The sequence below is a fragment of the Miscanthus floridulus genome, chromosome 3 (assembly GCF_019320115.1).
Source record: "Miscanthus floridulus cultivar M001 chromosome 3, ASM1932011v1, whole genome shotgun sequence".
In the NCBI taxonomy this organism is placed as follows: domain Eukaryota; kingdom Viridiplantae; phylum Streptophyta; class Magnoliopsida; order Poales; family Poaceae; genus Miscanthus; species Miscanthus floridulus.
Genome location: NC_089582.1, coordinates 143,008,664 through 143,021,513, shown reverse-complemented (window position 1 = coordinate 143,021,513; position 12,850 = coordinate 143,008,664). Strand labels below are relative to the sequence as shown.

Sequence of the window (12,850 nt, the reverse complement as noted above, 5' to 3'; positions counted from 1 at the left end):
CGAGCTCCGGCAAGCGGTGGATGATCATACGAAGAAGAAGACCAATTTGTTTTTATTATGTACTCTTATTTTTTAGAGGTCATTTTATGTCTTATTATCCAGGTTCTGTATCAGTCTTTGTTTTCCCCAATATATATGAGATATGGGATACTCTTTTAAGTGTCGTTGTAAAAAAACATCAACTTTTCCATAGCTCACAGACCATAGCAACTTTTCCGAGGCTTTGTAGTTGCACTCTTTTTCTTACTCCGATCCAATGAAAAGGCAGAACACTTGCCATTACCGTTCAAAAGAAAAGAGTGGGCTACTATATTATTACTGCCACAGGCATGTATACGCAATTGACCTCTGAGGTTTACCACATGTATCAGGTGTCATTAGTTTGCATTATTTGTAAAATCAGCCCATTGATCACAATTCAGTCTAAAAAATGGAGCATTGAGGTTCAGCCAAAAAAGAACTAGGAACTTAATTAATTTATTGAATCATCTGATCTCTAATCGAGCACATCATATCTTATGCCAACTCAATACCAAAAAACCAACCAGACATATATCTGGATGCAACGAAGAATCAAATCAAACAAAGCACTTGTACTTATGACGAGGAAACAAATCTAACGCTAGTTGACCACGTGGCAGTTCTTCCGGATCTCTCCGTTGGCGGCAGTCTTGATGTCGAGGAGCGACATCTTCACCATCGCCTTGGCGAACTTCCTCTCCCACCTTCCACGGATGAAAGCGTTCTCGATCACCTTCGTCGCCGTCTCCGTCGAGTTGAGAAGGGCCGCGTCGGAGATGAATAGCACGTTGTGATTTAACGCGTTCTTGTAGTACTGGTTGTCCAGCGTGTTGGGGGTGACGACGTCCTGCACCACCGTGGGGTCGTTGGTGAAGTTGGGGTGGGCCGGGCACTGCTTCTTGAGTACGGTGGTGAGGCGAGGGTTCATGTCGGACGGCGGCGTGGAGATGCGGTCGGAGAAGGAGGAGCAGTGGGAGTGGCCGATGGTGTGGGCGCCGGAGAGTACGACGAGGTCGTCGACGCTCATGCCTTTGACCTTGAAGCTCTGGATGAGCTGGGAGAGGTTGAAGAACGGCGGCGGCAGGAACCTGAGCGTCTCGTTCTCGAAGGACACGCTGCCGTCGAAGCGTCCCCCCTTGAGGCTGTAGAAGACCTTGGAGCCGCTGAGGAAGAAGACTGCGTCGCGGGCGGCGAACTGGACGACGTCGGCACAGGAGACGACTCCCGGGCAGGCCTTCTCGAGCGCCGCCTTGGCCGCGTCCACCACGTCGAAGCCACGTAGGCTGGGGAAGTTTGGCGGGCCCAGCTTCTCCAGGTGGGGTTTCGCTTTGTAGATCTAGGTTTGTTCCAATGTTTCTCGTAGTATTTGGTTTCTGGTGTCATTGACGAGGTGGTGGCGACGATGACGCTTTGGAATAAGATCTCTCATGCCTCTCTCTACCTCAACGACATTCGATCTAGCATCGGCGAAGGGCTAGTGAGAGCATAGTTTGTCAGATCTGTTGCTCTTCAGATCTTGACAATTGGTGAGTTTATCTTAGGAAGCAGTTGGCTATGACTTTCAATGGGATGATCTCGACATCTTCTTTTGATCTGTTCGACAACAAGGTCTGGTATTTTCAACAATCTGTTCTGATGGTGAAGAATTGCAAGCATGTGTTCCTTGGAGGTTCCTACAGCCGATATTCATTCAGTGGGTAGTAGATCTCGTTGTCAGCAGTGAGTGGCTTTTGCGGTCTTCAAAGCCATATTTGGCGAGGTTGTTTGCAAGTGTTCCATTTACTTACCATCTATTTAGTGCGATTTTCGAGCTCCGGCAAGCGGTGGATGATCATACGAAGAAGAAGACCAATTTGTTTTTATTATGTACTCTTATTTTTTAGAGGTCATTTTATGTCTTATTATCCAGGTTCTGTATCAGTCTTTGTTTTCCCCAATATATATCAGATATGGGATACTCTTTTAAGTGTCGTTGTAAAAAAACATCAACTTTTCCATAGCTCACAGATCATAGCAACTTTTTCGAGGCTTTGTAGTTGCACTCTTTTTCTTACTCCGATCCAATGAAAAGGCAGAACACTTGCCATTACCGTTCAAAAGAAAAGAGTGGGCTACTATATTATTACTGCCACAGGCATGTATACGCAATTGACCTCTGAGGTTTACCACATGTATCAGGTGTCATTAGTTTGCATTATTTGTAAAATCAGCCCATTGATCACAATTCAGTCTAAAAAATGGAGCATTGAGGTTCAGCCAAAAAAGAACTAGGAACTTAATTAATTTATTGAATCATCTGATCTCTAATCGAGCACATCATATCTTATGCCAACTCAATACCAAAAAACCAACCAGACATATATCTGGATGCAACGAAGAATCAAATCAAACAAAGCACTTGTACTTATGACGAGGAAACAAATCTAACGCTAGTTGACCACGTGGCAGTTCTTCCGGATCTCTCCGTTGGCGGCAGTCTTGATGTCGAGGAGCGACATCTTCACCATCGCCTTGGCAAACTTCCTCTCCCACCTTCCACGGATGAAAGCGTTCTCGATCACCTTCTTCGCCGTCTCCGTCGAGTTGAGAAGGGCCGCGTCGGAGATGAATAGCACGTTGTGATTTAACGCGTTCTTGTAGTACTGGTTGTCCAGCGTGTTGGGGGTGACGACGTCCTGCACCACCGTGGGGTCGTTGGTGAAGTTGGGGTGGGCCGGGCACTGCTTCTTGAGTACGGTGGCGAGGCGAGGGTTCATGTCGGAGGGCGGCGTGGAGATGCGGTCGGAGAAGGAGGAGCAGTGGGAGTGGCCGATGGTGTGGGCGCCGGAGAGTACGACGAGGTCGTCGACGCTCATGCCTTTGACCTTGAAGCTCTGGATGAGCTGGGAGAGGTTGAAGAACGGCGGCGGCAGGAACCTGAGCGTCTCATTCTCGAAGGACACGCTGCCGTCGAAGCGTCCCCCCTTGAGGCTATAGAAGACCTTGGAGCCGCTGAGGAAGAAGACTACGTCGCGGGCGGCGAACTGGACGACGTCGGCGCAGGAGACGACTCCCGAGCAGGCCTTCTCGAGCGCCGCCTTGGCCGCGTCCACCACGTCGAAGCCGCGCAGGCTGGGGAAGTTTGGCGGGCCCAGCTTCTTCGGGCGGGGGTTCGCTTTGTAGATCTAGGTTTGTTCCAATGTTTCTCGTAGTATTTGGTTTCTGGTGTCATTGACGAGGTGGTGGCGACGATGACGCTTTGGAATAAGATCTCTCATGCCTCTCTCTACCTCAACGACATTCGATCTAGCATCGGCGAAGGGCTAGTGAGAGCATAGTTTGTCAGATCTGTTGCTCTTCATATCTTGACAATTGGTGTGTTTATCTTAGGAAGCAGTTGGCTATGACTTTCAATGGGATGATCTCGACATCTTCTTTTGATATGTTCGACAACAAGGTCTGGTATTTTCAACAATCTGTTCTGATGGTGAAGAATTGCAAGCATGTGTTCCTTGGAGGTTCCTACAGCCGATATTCATTCAGTGGGTAGTAGATCTCGTTGTCAGCAGTGAGTGGCTTTTGCGGTCTTCAAAGCCATATTTGGCGAGGTTGTTTGCAAGTGTTCCATTTACTTACCATCTATTTAGTGCGATTTTCGAGCTCCGGCAAGCGGTGGATGATCATACGAAGAAGAAGACCAATTTGTTTTTATTATGTACTCTTATTTTTAGAGGTCATTTTATGTCTTATTATCCAGGTTCTGTATCAGTCTTTGTTTTCCCCAATATATATCAGATATGGGATACTCTTTTAAGTGTCGTTGTAAAAAAACATCAACTTTTCCATAGCTCACAGATCATAGCAACTTTTTCGAGGCTTTGTAGTTGCACTCTTTTTCTTACTCCGATCCAATGAAAAGGCAGAACACTTGCCATTACCGTTCAAAAGAAAAGAGTGGGCTACTATATTATTACTGCCACAGGCATGTATACGCAATTGACCTCTGAGGTTTACCACATGTATCAGGTGTCATTAGTTTGCATTATTTGTAAAATCAGCCCATTGATCACAATTCAGTCTAAAAAATGGAGCATTGAGGTTCAGCCAAAAAAGAACTAGGAACTTAATTAATTTATTGAATCATCTGATCTCTAATCGAGCACATCATATCTTATGCCAACTCAATACCAAAAAACCAACCAGACATATATCTAGATGCAACGAAGAATCAAATCAAACAAAGCACTTGTACTTATGACGAGGAAACAAATCTAACGCTAGTTGACCACGTGGCAGTTCTTCCGGATCTCTCCGTTGGCGGCAGTCTTGATGTCGAGGAGCGACATCTTCACCATCGCCTTGGCGAACTTCCTCTCCCACCTTCCACGGATGAAAGCGTTCTCGATCACCTTCTTCGCCGTCTCCGTCGAGTTGAGAAGGGCCGCGTCGGAGATGAATAGCACGTTGTGATTTAACGCGTTCTTGTAGTACTGGTTGTCCAGCGTGTTGGGGGTGACGACGTCCTGCACCACCGTGGGGTCGTTGGTGAAGTTGGGGTGGGCCGGGCACTGCTTCTTGAGTACGGTGGCGAGGCGAGGGTTCATGTCGGAGGGCGGCGTGGAGATGCGGTCGGAGAAGGAGGAGCAGTGGGAGTGGCCGATGGTGTGGGCGCCGGAGAGTACGACGAGGTCGTCAACGCTCATGCCTTTGACCTTGAAGCTCTGGATGAGCTGGGAGAGGTTGAAGAACGGCGGCGGCAGGAACCTGAGCGTCTCATTCTCGAAGGACACGCTGCCGTCGAAGCGTCCCCCCTTGAGGCTATAAAAGACCTTGGAGCCGCTGAGGAAGAAGACTGCGTCGCGGGCGGCGAACTGGACGACGTCGGCGCAGGAGACGACTCCCGAGCAGGCCTTCTCGAGAGCCGCCTTGGCCGCGTCCACCACGTCGAAGCCGCGCAGGCTGGGGAAGTTTGGCGGGCCCAGCTTCTCTGGGCGGGGGTTCGCTTTGTAGATCTAGGTTTGTTCCAATGTTTCTCGTAGTATTTGGTTTCTGGTGTCATTGACGAGGTGGTGGCGACGATGACGCTTTGGAATAAGATCTCTCATGCCTCTCTCTACCTCAACGACATTCGATCTAGCATCGGCGAAGGGCTAGTGAGAGCATAGTTTGTCAGATCTGTTGCTCTTCATATCTTGACAATTGGTGTGTTTATCTTAGGAAGCAGTTGGCTATGACTTTCAATGGGATGATCTCGACATCTTCTTTTGATATGTTCGACAACAAGGTCTGGTATTTTCAACAATCTGTTCTGATGGTGAAGAATTGCAAGCATGTGTTCCTTGGAGGTTCCTACAGCCGATATTCATTCAGTGGGTAGTAGATCTCGTTGTCAGCAGTGAGTGGCTTTTGCGGTCTTCAAAGCCATATTTGGCGAGGTTGTTTGCAAGTGTTCCATTTACTTACCATCTATTTAGTGCGATTTTCGAGCTCCGGCAAGCGGTGGATGATCATACGAAGAAGAAGACCAATTTGTTTTTATTATGTACTCTTATTTTTAGAGGTCATTTTATGTCTTATTATCCAGGTTCTGTATCAGTCTTTGTTTTCCCCAATATATATCAGATATGGGATACTCTTTTAAGTGTCGTTGTAAAAAAACATCAACTTTTCCATAGCTCACAGATCATAGCAACTTTTTCGAGGCTTTGTAGTTGCACTCTTTTTCTTACTCCGATCCAATGAAAAGGCAGAACACTTGCCATTACCGTTCAAAAGAAAAGAGTGGGCTACTATATTATTACTGCCACAGGCATGTATATGCAATTGACCTCTGAGGTTTACCACATGTATCAGGTGTCATTAGTTTGCATTATTTGTAAAATCAGCCCATTGATCACAATTCAGTCTAAAAAATGGAGCATTGAGGTTCAGCCAAAAAAGAACTAGGAACATAATTAATTTATTGAATCATCTGATCTCTAATCGAGCACATCATATCTTATGCCAACTCAATACCAAAAAACCAACCAGACATATATCTAGATGCAACGAAGAATCAAATCAAACAAAGCACTTGTACTTATGACGAGGAAACAAATCTAACGCTAGTTGACCACGTGGCAGTTCTTCCGGATCTCTCCGTTGGCGGCAGTCTTGATGTCGAGGAGCGACATCTTCACCATCGCCTTGGCGAACTTCCTCTCCCACCTTCCACGGATGAAAGCGTTCTCGATCACCTTCTTCGCCGTCTCCGTCGAGTTGAGAAGGGCCGCGTCGGAGATGAATAGCACGTTGTGATTTAACGCGTTCTTGTAGTACTGGTTGTCCAGCGTGTTGGGGGGTGACGACGTCCTGCACCACCGTGGGGTCGTTGGTGAAGTTGGGGTGGGCCGGGCACTGCTTCTTGAGTACGGTGGCGAGGCGAGGGTTCATGTCGGAGGGCGGCGTGGAGATGCGGTCGGAGAAGGAGGAGCAGTGGGAGTGGCCGATGGTGTAGGCGCCGGAGAGTACGACGAGGTCGTCAACGCTCATGCCTTTGACCTTGAAGCTCTGGATGAGCTGGGAGAGGTTGAAGAACGGCGGCGGCAGGAACCTGAGCGTCTCATTCTCGAAGGACACGCTGCCGTCGAAGCGTCCCCCCTTGAGGCTATAAAAGACCTTGGAGCCGCTGAGGAAGAAGACTGCGTCGCGGGCGGCGAACTGGACGACGTCGGCGCAGGAGACGACTCCCGAGCAGGCCTTCTCGAGAGCCGCCTTGGCCGCGTCCACCACGTCGAAGCCGCGCAGGCTGGGGAAGTTTGGCGGGCCCAGCTTCTCCGGGCGGGGGTTCGCTTTGTAGATCTAGGTTTGTTCCAATGTTTCTCGTAGTATTTTGTTTCTGGTGTCATTGACGAGGTGGTGGCGACGATGACGCTTTGGAATAAGATCTCTCATGCCTCTCTCTACCTCAACGACATTCGATCTAGCATCGGCGAAGGGCTAGTGAGAGCATAGTTTGTCAGATCTGTTGCTCTTCATATCTTGACAATTGGTGTGTTTATCTTAGGAAGCAGTTGGCTATGACTTTCAATGGGATGATCTCGACATCTTCTTTTGATATGTTCGACAACAAGGTCTGGTATTTTCAACAATCTGTTCTGATGGTGAAGAATTGCAAGCATGTGTTCCTTGGAGGTTCCTACAGCCGATATTCATTCAGTGGGTAGTAGATCTCGTTGTCAGCAGTGAGTGGCTTTTGCGGTCTTCAAAGCCATATTTGGCGAGGTTGTTTGCAAGTGTTCCATTTACTTACCATCTATTTAGTGCGATTTTCGAGCTCCGGCAAGCGGTGGATGATCATACGAAGAAGAAGACCAATTTGTTTTTATTATGTACTCTTATTTTTAGAGGTCATTTTATGTCTTATTATCCAGGTTCTGTATCAGTCTTTGTTTTCCCCAATATATATCAGATATGGGATACTCTTTTAAGTGTCGTTGTAAAAAAACATCAACTTTTCCATAGCTCACAGATCATAGCAACTTTTTCGAGGCTTTGTAGTTGCACTCTTTTTCTTACTCCGATCCAATGAAAAGGCAGAACACTTGCCATTACCGTTCAAAAGAAAAGAGTGGGCTACTATATTATTACTGCCACAGGCATGTATACGCAATTGACCTCTGAGGTTTACCACATGTATCAGGTGTCATTAGTTTGCATTATTTGTAAAATCAGCCCATTGATCACAATTCAGTCTAAAAAATGGAGCATTGAGGTTCAGCCAAAAAAGAACTAGGAACTTAATTAATTTATTGAATCATCTGATCTCTAATCGAGCACATCATATCTTATGCCAACTCAATACCAAAAAACCAACCAGACATATATCTAGATGCAACGAAGAATCAAATCAAACAAAGCACTTGTACTTATGACGAGGAAACAAATCTAACGCTAGTTGACCACGTGGCAGTTCTTCCGGATCTCTCCGTTGGCGGCAGTCTTGATGTCGAGGAGCGACATCTTCACCATCGCCTTGGCGAACTTCCTCTCCCACCTTCCACGGATGAAAGCGTTCTCGATCACCTTCTTCGCCGTCTCCGTCGAGTTGAGAAGGGCCGCGTCGGAGATGAATAGCACGTTGTGATTTAACGCGTTCTTGTAGTACTGGTTGTCCAGCGTGTTGGGGGTGACGACGTCCTGCACCACCGTGGGGTCGTTGGTGAAGTTGGGGTGGGCCGGGCACTGCTTCTTGAGTACGGTGGCGAGGCGAGGGTTCATGTCGGAGGGCGGCGTGGAGATGCGGTCGGAGAAGGAGGAGCAGTGGGAGTGGCCGATGGTGTGGGCGCCGGAGAGTACGACGAGGTCGTCAACGCTCATGCCTTTGACCTTGAAGCTCTGGATGAGCTGGGAGAGGTTGAAGAACGGCGGCGGCAGGAACCTGAGCGTCTCATTCTCGAAGGACACGCTGCCGTCGAAGCGTCCCCCCTTGAGGCTATAAAAGACCTTGGAGCCGCTGAGGAAGAAGACTGCGTCGCGGGCGGCGAACTGGACGACGTCGGCGCAGGAGACGACTCCCGAGCAGGCCTTCTCGAGAGCCGCCTTGGCCGCGTCCACCACGTCGAAGCCGCGCAGGCTGGGGAAGTTTGGCGGGCCCAGCTTCTCCGGGCGGGGGTTCGCTTTGTAGATCTAGGTTTGTTCCAATGTTTCTCGTAGTATTTGGTTTCTGGTGTCATTGACGAGGTGGTGGCGACGATGACGCTTTGGAATAAGATCTCTCATGCCTCTCTCTACCTCAACGACATTCGATCTAGCATCGGCGAAGGGCTAGTGAGAGCATAGTTTGTCAGATCTGTTGCTCTTCATATCTTGACAATTGGTGTGTTTATCTTAGGAAGCAGTTGGCTATGACTTTCAATGGGATGATCTCGACATCTTCTTTTGATATGTTCGACAACAAGGTCTGGTATTTTCAACAATCTGTTCTGATGGTGAAGAATTGCAAGCATGTGTTCCTTGGAGGTTCCTACAGCCGATATTCATTCAGTGGGTAGTAGATCTCGTTGTCAGCAGTGAGTGGCTTTTGCGGTCTTCAAAGCCATATTTGGCGAGGTTGTTTGCAAGTGTTCCATTTACTTACCATCTATTTAGTGCGATTTTCGAGCTCCGGCAAGCGGTGGATGATCATACGAAGAAGAAGACCAATTTGTTTTTATTATGTACTCTTATTTTTAGAGGTCATTTTATGTCTTATTATCCAGGTTCTGTATCAGTCTTTGTTTTCCCCAATATATATCAGATATGGGATACTCTTTTAAGTGTCGTTGTAAAAAAACATCAACTTTTCCATAGCTCACAGATCATAGCAACTTTTTCGAGGCTTTGTAGTTGCACTCTTTTTCTTACTCCGATCCAATGAAAAGGCAGAACACTTGCCATTACCGTTCAAAAGAAAAGAGTGGGCTACTATATTATTACTGCCACAGGCATGTATACGCAATTGACCTCTGAGGTTTACCACATGTATCAGGTGTCATTAGTTTGCATTATTTGTAAAATCAGCCCATTGATCACAATTCAGTCTAAAAAATGGAGCATTGAGGTTCAGCCAAAAAAGAACTAGGAACTTAATTAATTTATTGAATCATCTGATCTCTAATCGAGCACATCATATCTTATGCCAACTCAATACCAAAAAACCAACCAGACATATATCTAGATGCAACGAAGAATCAAATCAAACAAAGCACTTGTACTTATGACGAGGAAACAAATCTAACGCTAGTTGACCACGTGGCAGTTCTTCCGGATCTCTCCGTTGGCGGCAGTCTTGATGTCGAGGAGCGACATCTTCACCATCGCCTTGGCGAACTTCCTCTCCCACCTTCCACGGATGAAAGCGTTCTCGATCACCTTCTTCGCCGTCTCCGTCGAGTTGAGAAGGGCCGCGTCGGAGATGAATAGCACGTTGTGATTTAACGCGTTCTTGTAGTACTGGTTGTCCAGCGTGTTGGGGGTGACGACGTCCTGCACCACCGTGGGGTCGTTGGTGAAGTTGGGGTGGGCCGGGCACTGCTTCTTGAGTACGGTGGCGAGGCGAGGGTTCATGTCGGAGGGCGGCGTGGAGATGCGGTCGGAGAAGGAGGAGCAGTGGGAGTGGCCGATGGTGTGGGCGCCGGAGAGTACGACGAGGTCGTCAACGCTCATGCCTTTGACCTTGAAGCTCTGGATGAGCTGGGAGAGGTTGAAGAACGGCGGCGGCAGGAACCTGAGCGTCTCATTCTCGAAGGACACGCTGCCGTCGAAGCGTCCCCCCTTGAGGCTATAAAAGACCTTGGAGCCGCTGAGGAAGAAGACTGCGTCGCGGGCGGCGAACTGGACGACGTCGGCGCAGGAGACGACTCCCGAGCAGGCCTTCTCGAGAGCCGCCTTGGCCGCGTCCACCACGTCGAAGCCGCGCAGGCTGGGGAAGTTTGGCGGGCCCAGCTTCTCCGGGCGGGGGTTCGCTTTGTAGATCTAGGTTTGTTCCAATGTTTCTCGTAGTATTTGGTTTCTGGTGTCATTGACGAGGTGGTGGCGACGATGACGCTTTGGAATAAGATCTCTCATGCCTCTCTCTACCTCAACGACATTCGATCTAGCATCGGCGAAGGGCTAGTGAGAGCATAGTTTGTCAGATCTGTTGCTCTTCAGATCTTGACAATTGGTGAGTTTATCTTAGGAAGCAGTTGGCTATGACTTTCAATGGGATGATCTCGACATCTTCTTTTGATCTGTTCGACAACAAGGTCTGGTATTTTCAACAATTTGTTCTGATGGTGAAGAATTGCAAGCATGTGTTCCTTGGAGGTTCCTACAGCCGATATTCATTCAGTGGGTAGTAGATCTCGTTGTCAGCAGTGAGTGGCTTTTGAGGTCTTCAAAGCCATATTTGGCGAGGTTGTTTGCAAGTGTTCCATTTCCTTACCATCTATTTAGTGCGATTTTCGAGCTCCGGCAAGCGGTGGATGATCATACGAAGAAGAAGACCAATTTGTTTTTATTATGTACTCTTATTTTTTAGAGGTCATTTTATGTCTTATTATCCAGGTTCTGTATCAGTCTTTGTTTTCCCCAATATATATCAGATATGGGATACTCTTTTAAGTGTCGTTGTAAAAAAAACATCAACTTTTCCATAGCTCACAGATCATAGCAACTTTTCCGAGGCTTTGTAGTTGCACTCTTTTTCTTACTCCGATCCAATGAAAAGGCAGAACACTTGCCATTACCGTTCAAAAGAAAAGAGTGGGCTACTATATTATTACTGCCACAGGCATGTATACGCAATTGACCTCTGAGGTTTACCACATGTATCAGGTGTCATTAGTTTGCATTATTTGTAAAATCAGCCCATTGATCACAATTCAGTCTAAAAAATGGAGCATTGAGGTTCAGCCAAAAAAGAACTAGGAACTTAATTAATTTATTGAATCATCTGATCTCTAATCGAGCACATCATATCTTATGCCAACTCAATACCAAAAAACCAACCAGACATATATCTGGATGCAACGAAGAATCAAATCAAACAAAGCACTTGTACTTATGACGGGGAAACAAATCTAACGCTAGTTGACCACGTGGCAGTTCTTCCGGATCTCTCCGTTGGCGGCAGTCTTGATGTCGAGGAGCGACATCTTCACCATCGCCTTGGCGAACTTCCTCTCCCACCTTCCACGGATGAAAGCGTTCTCGATCACCTTCTTCGCCGTCTCCGTCGAGTTGAGAAGGGCCGCGTCGGAGATGAATAGCACGTTGTGATTTAACGCGTTCTTGTAGTACTGGTTGTCCAGCGTGTTGGGGGTGACGACGTCCTGCACCACCGTGGGGTCGTTGGTGAAGTTGGGGTGGGCCGGGCACTGCTTCTTGAGTACGGTGGCGAGGCGAGGGTTCATGTCGGAGGGCGGCGTGGAGATGCGGTCGGAGAAGGAGGAGCAGTGGGAGTGGCCGATGGTGTGGGCGCCGGAGAGTACGACGAGGTCGTCGACGCTCATGCCTTTGACCTTGAAGCTCTGGATGAGCTGGGAGAGGTTGAAGAACGGCGGCGGCAGGAACCTGAGCGTCTCGTTCTCGAAGGACACGCTGCCGTCGAAGCGTCCCCCCTTGAGGCTGTAGAAGACCTTGGAGCCGCTGAGGAAGAAGACTGCGTCGCGGGCGGCGAACTGGACGACGTCGGCGCAGGAGACGACTCCCGGGCAGGCCTTCTCGAGCGCCGCCTTGGCCGCGTCCACCACGTCGAAGCCGCGCAGGCTGGGGAAGTTTGGCGGGCCCAGCTTCTCCGGCCGGGGGTTCGCCGGCGTCGGGTCGAGCAGCACTGAGCCGTCACAGCCCTGCAACAACAGATACGTGCGTGGTAGCACGCGCGTCAAGGCAATGCATTGCATTCATGCACGGCGAAATTTTGGAAGCATTGGTTCACATACCTGGACGAAGCAGTCGTGGAAGGCCATGCGGATGAGGCCGGCGCCGAGGCCGGGGTTGACGTTGGTGGCGTTCCTCACGGCCTCCCTGACGATTTCCTCGGCGTAAGGGCACGAGCGCTTGTAGAAGCCAAAACTCAGCTTTGGAGCAGAAGCCGGTGGTGGAGCTTGGGCTGGTGGGCTTGGGCTGGGCGGCACCGGCACCGGCACGGGGGCGCTCGCCGGGCTCGTTGCAGGAGGAGCAGCATAGGACCCTTGCGCTTGAGCAGTGGCGGCGGCGAGCAGCGCAACCAAGACGAGGATGCCCAGCCTAGCCATCTTTTCTGCTGCTGTTAGTGCAGTGAGCAGTGAGTGATGAGTACGTAACAAACAACACGTCAATTTATAGACACCCGGAACCGGAAGTCAGA

At 48.9% G+C, this 12,850-nt stretch overlaps 6 protein-coding genes and 1 pseudogene across 6 annotated transcripts; all 7 read right to left on the bottom strand.

The window, feature by feature from the left end:
• Positions 1 to 622: 622 nt before the first annotated feature.
• Positions 623 to 2,159, bottom strand: LOC136544606 (peroxidase 2-like). The gene is made up of 2 exons (XM_066536707.1): positions 2,148 to 2,159; positions 623 to 1,357 (listed from the first exon to the last, which is right to left on the bottom strand). Exons 1-2 carry the CDS (start codon positions 2,157 to 2,159, stop codon positions 623 to 625), a joined length of 747 nt encoding a protein of 248 aa, XP_066392804.1.
• A 291-nt stretch (positions 2,160 to 2,450) lies between these two features.
• LOC136544605 (peroxidase 2-like) lies at positions 2,451 to 3,986 on the bottom strand. Its single transcript, XM_066536706.1, has 2 exons — positions 3,975 to 3,986; positions 2,451 to 3,185 (listed from the first exon to the last, which is right to left on the bottom strand). Exons 1-2 carry the CDS (start codon positions 3,984 to 3,986, stop codon positions 2,451 to 2,453), a joined length of 747 nt encoding a protein of 248 aa, XP_066392803.1.
• A 291-nt stretch (positions 3,987 to 4,277) lies between these two features.
• LOC136544604 (peroxidase 2-like) lies at positions 4,278 to 5,762 on the bottom strand. Its single transcript, XM_066536705.1, has 2 exons — positions 5,730 to 5,762; positions 4,278 to 5,012 (listed from the first exon to the last, which is right to left on the bottom strand). The coding sequence occupies exons 1-2, from the start codon at positions 5,760 to 5,762 to the stop codon at positions 4,278 to 4,280; spliced, it is 768 nt and encodes a 255-aa protein (XP_066392802.1).
• A 342-nt stretch (positions 5,763 to 6,104) lies between these two features.
• Positions 6,105 to 7,641, bottom strand: LOC136544602 (peroxidase 2-like; annotated as a pseudogene).
• A 291-nt stretch (positions 7,642 to 7,932) lies between these two features.
• LOC136544601 (peroxidase 2-like) lies at positions 7,933 to 9,468 on the bottom strand. The gene is made up of 2 exons (XM_066536704.1): positions 9,457 to 9,468; positions 7,933 to 8,667 (listed from the first exon to the last, which is right to left on the bottom strand). The coding sequence occupies exons 1-2, from the start codon at positions 9,466 to 9,468 to the stop codon at positions 7,933 to 7,935; spliced, it is 747 nt and encodes a 248-aa protein (XP_066392801.1).
• Positions 9,469 to 9,759: 291 nt separating this feature from the next.
• LOC136544600 (peroxidase 2-like) lies at positions 9,760 to 11,297 on the bottom strand. The gene is made up of 2 exons (XM_066536703.1): positions 11,286 to 11,297; positions 9,760 to 10,494 (listed from the first exon to the last, which is right to left on the bottom strand). The coding sequence occupies exons 1-2, from the start codon at positions 11,295 to 11,297 to the stop codon at positions 9,760 to 9,762; spliced, it is 747 nt and encodes a 248-aa protein (XP_066392800.1).
• A 239-nt stretch (positions 11,298 to 11,536) lies between these two features.
• Positions 11,537 to 12,791, bottom strand: LOC136544599 (peroxidase 2-like; the record flags this gene model as incomplete). The annotated part of the gene is made up of 2 exons (XM_066536702.1): positions 11,537 to 12,350; positions 12,444 to 12,791. Coding segments are annotated over 2 exons (1,110 nt in total), but the record flags the coding sequence as incomplete, so codon positions are not given.
• Positions 12,792 to 12,850: the final 59 nt, after the last annotated feature.

What these genes read in the sequence shown, in the direction of transcription:
- LOC136544604 (XM_066536705.1), bottom strand. Translation starts at nt 5,762, where the DNA reads ATGGCAAGTGTTCTGCCTTTTCATTGGATCGGA. An exon ending in TGCCTTTTCATTGGATCGGA is followed by an intron (nt 5,013 to 5,729) that starts GTAAGAAAAAGA and finishes GAACAAACCTAG; the next exon opens with ATCTACAAAGCGAACCCCCG.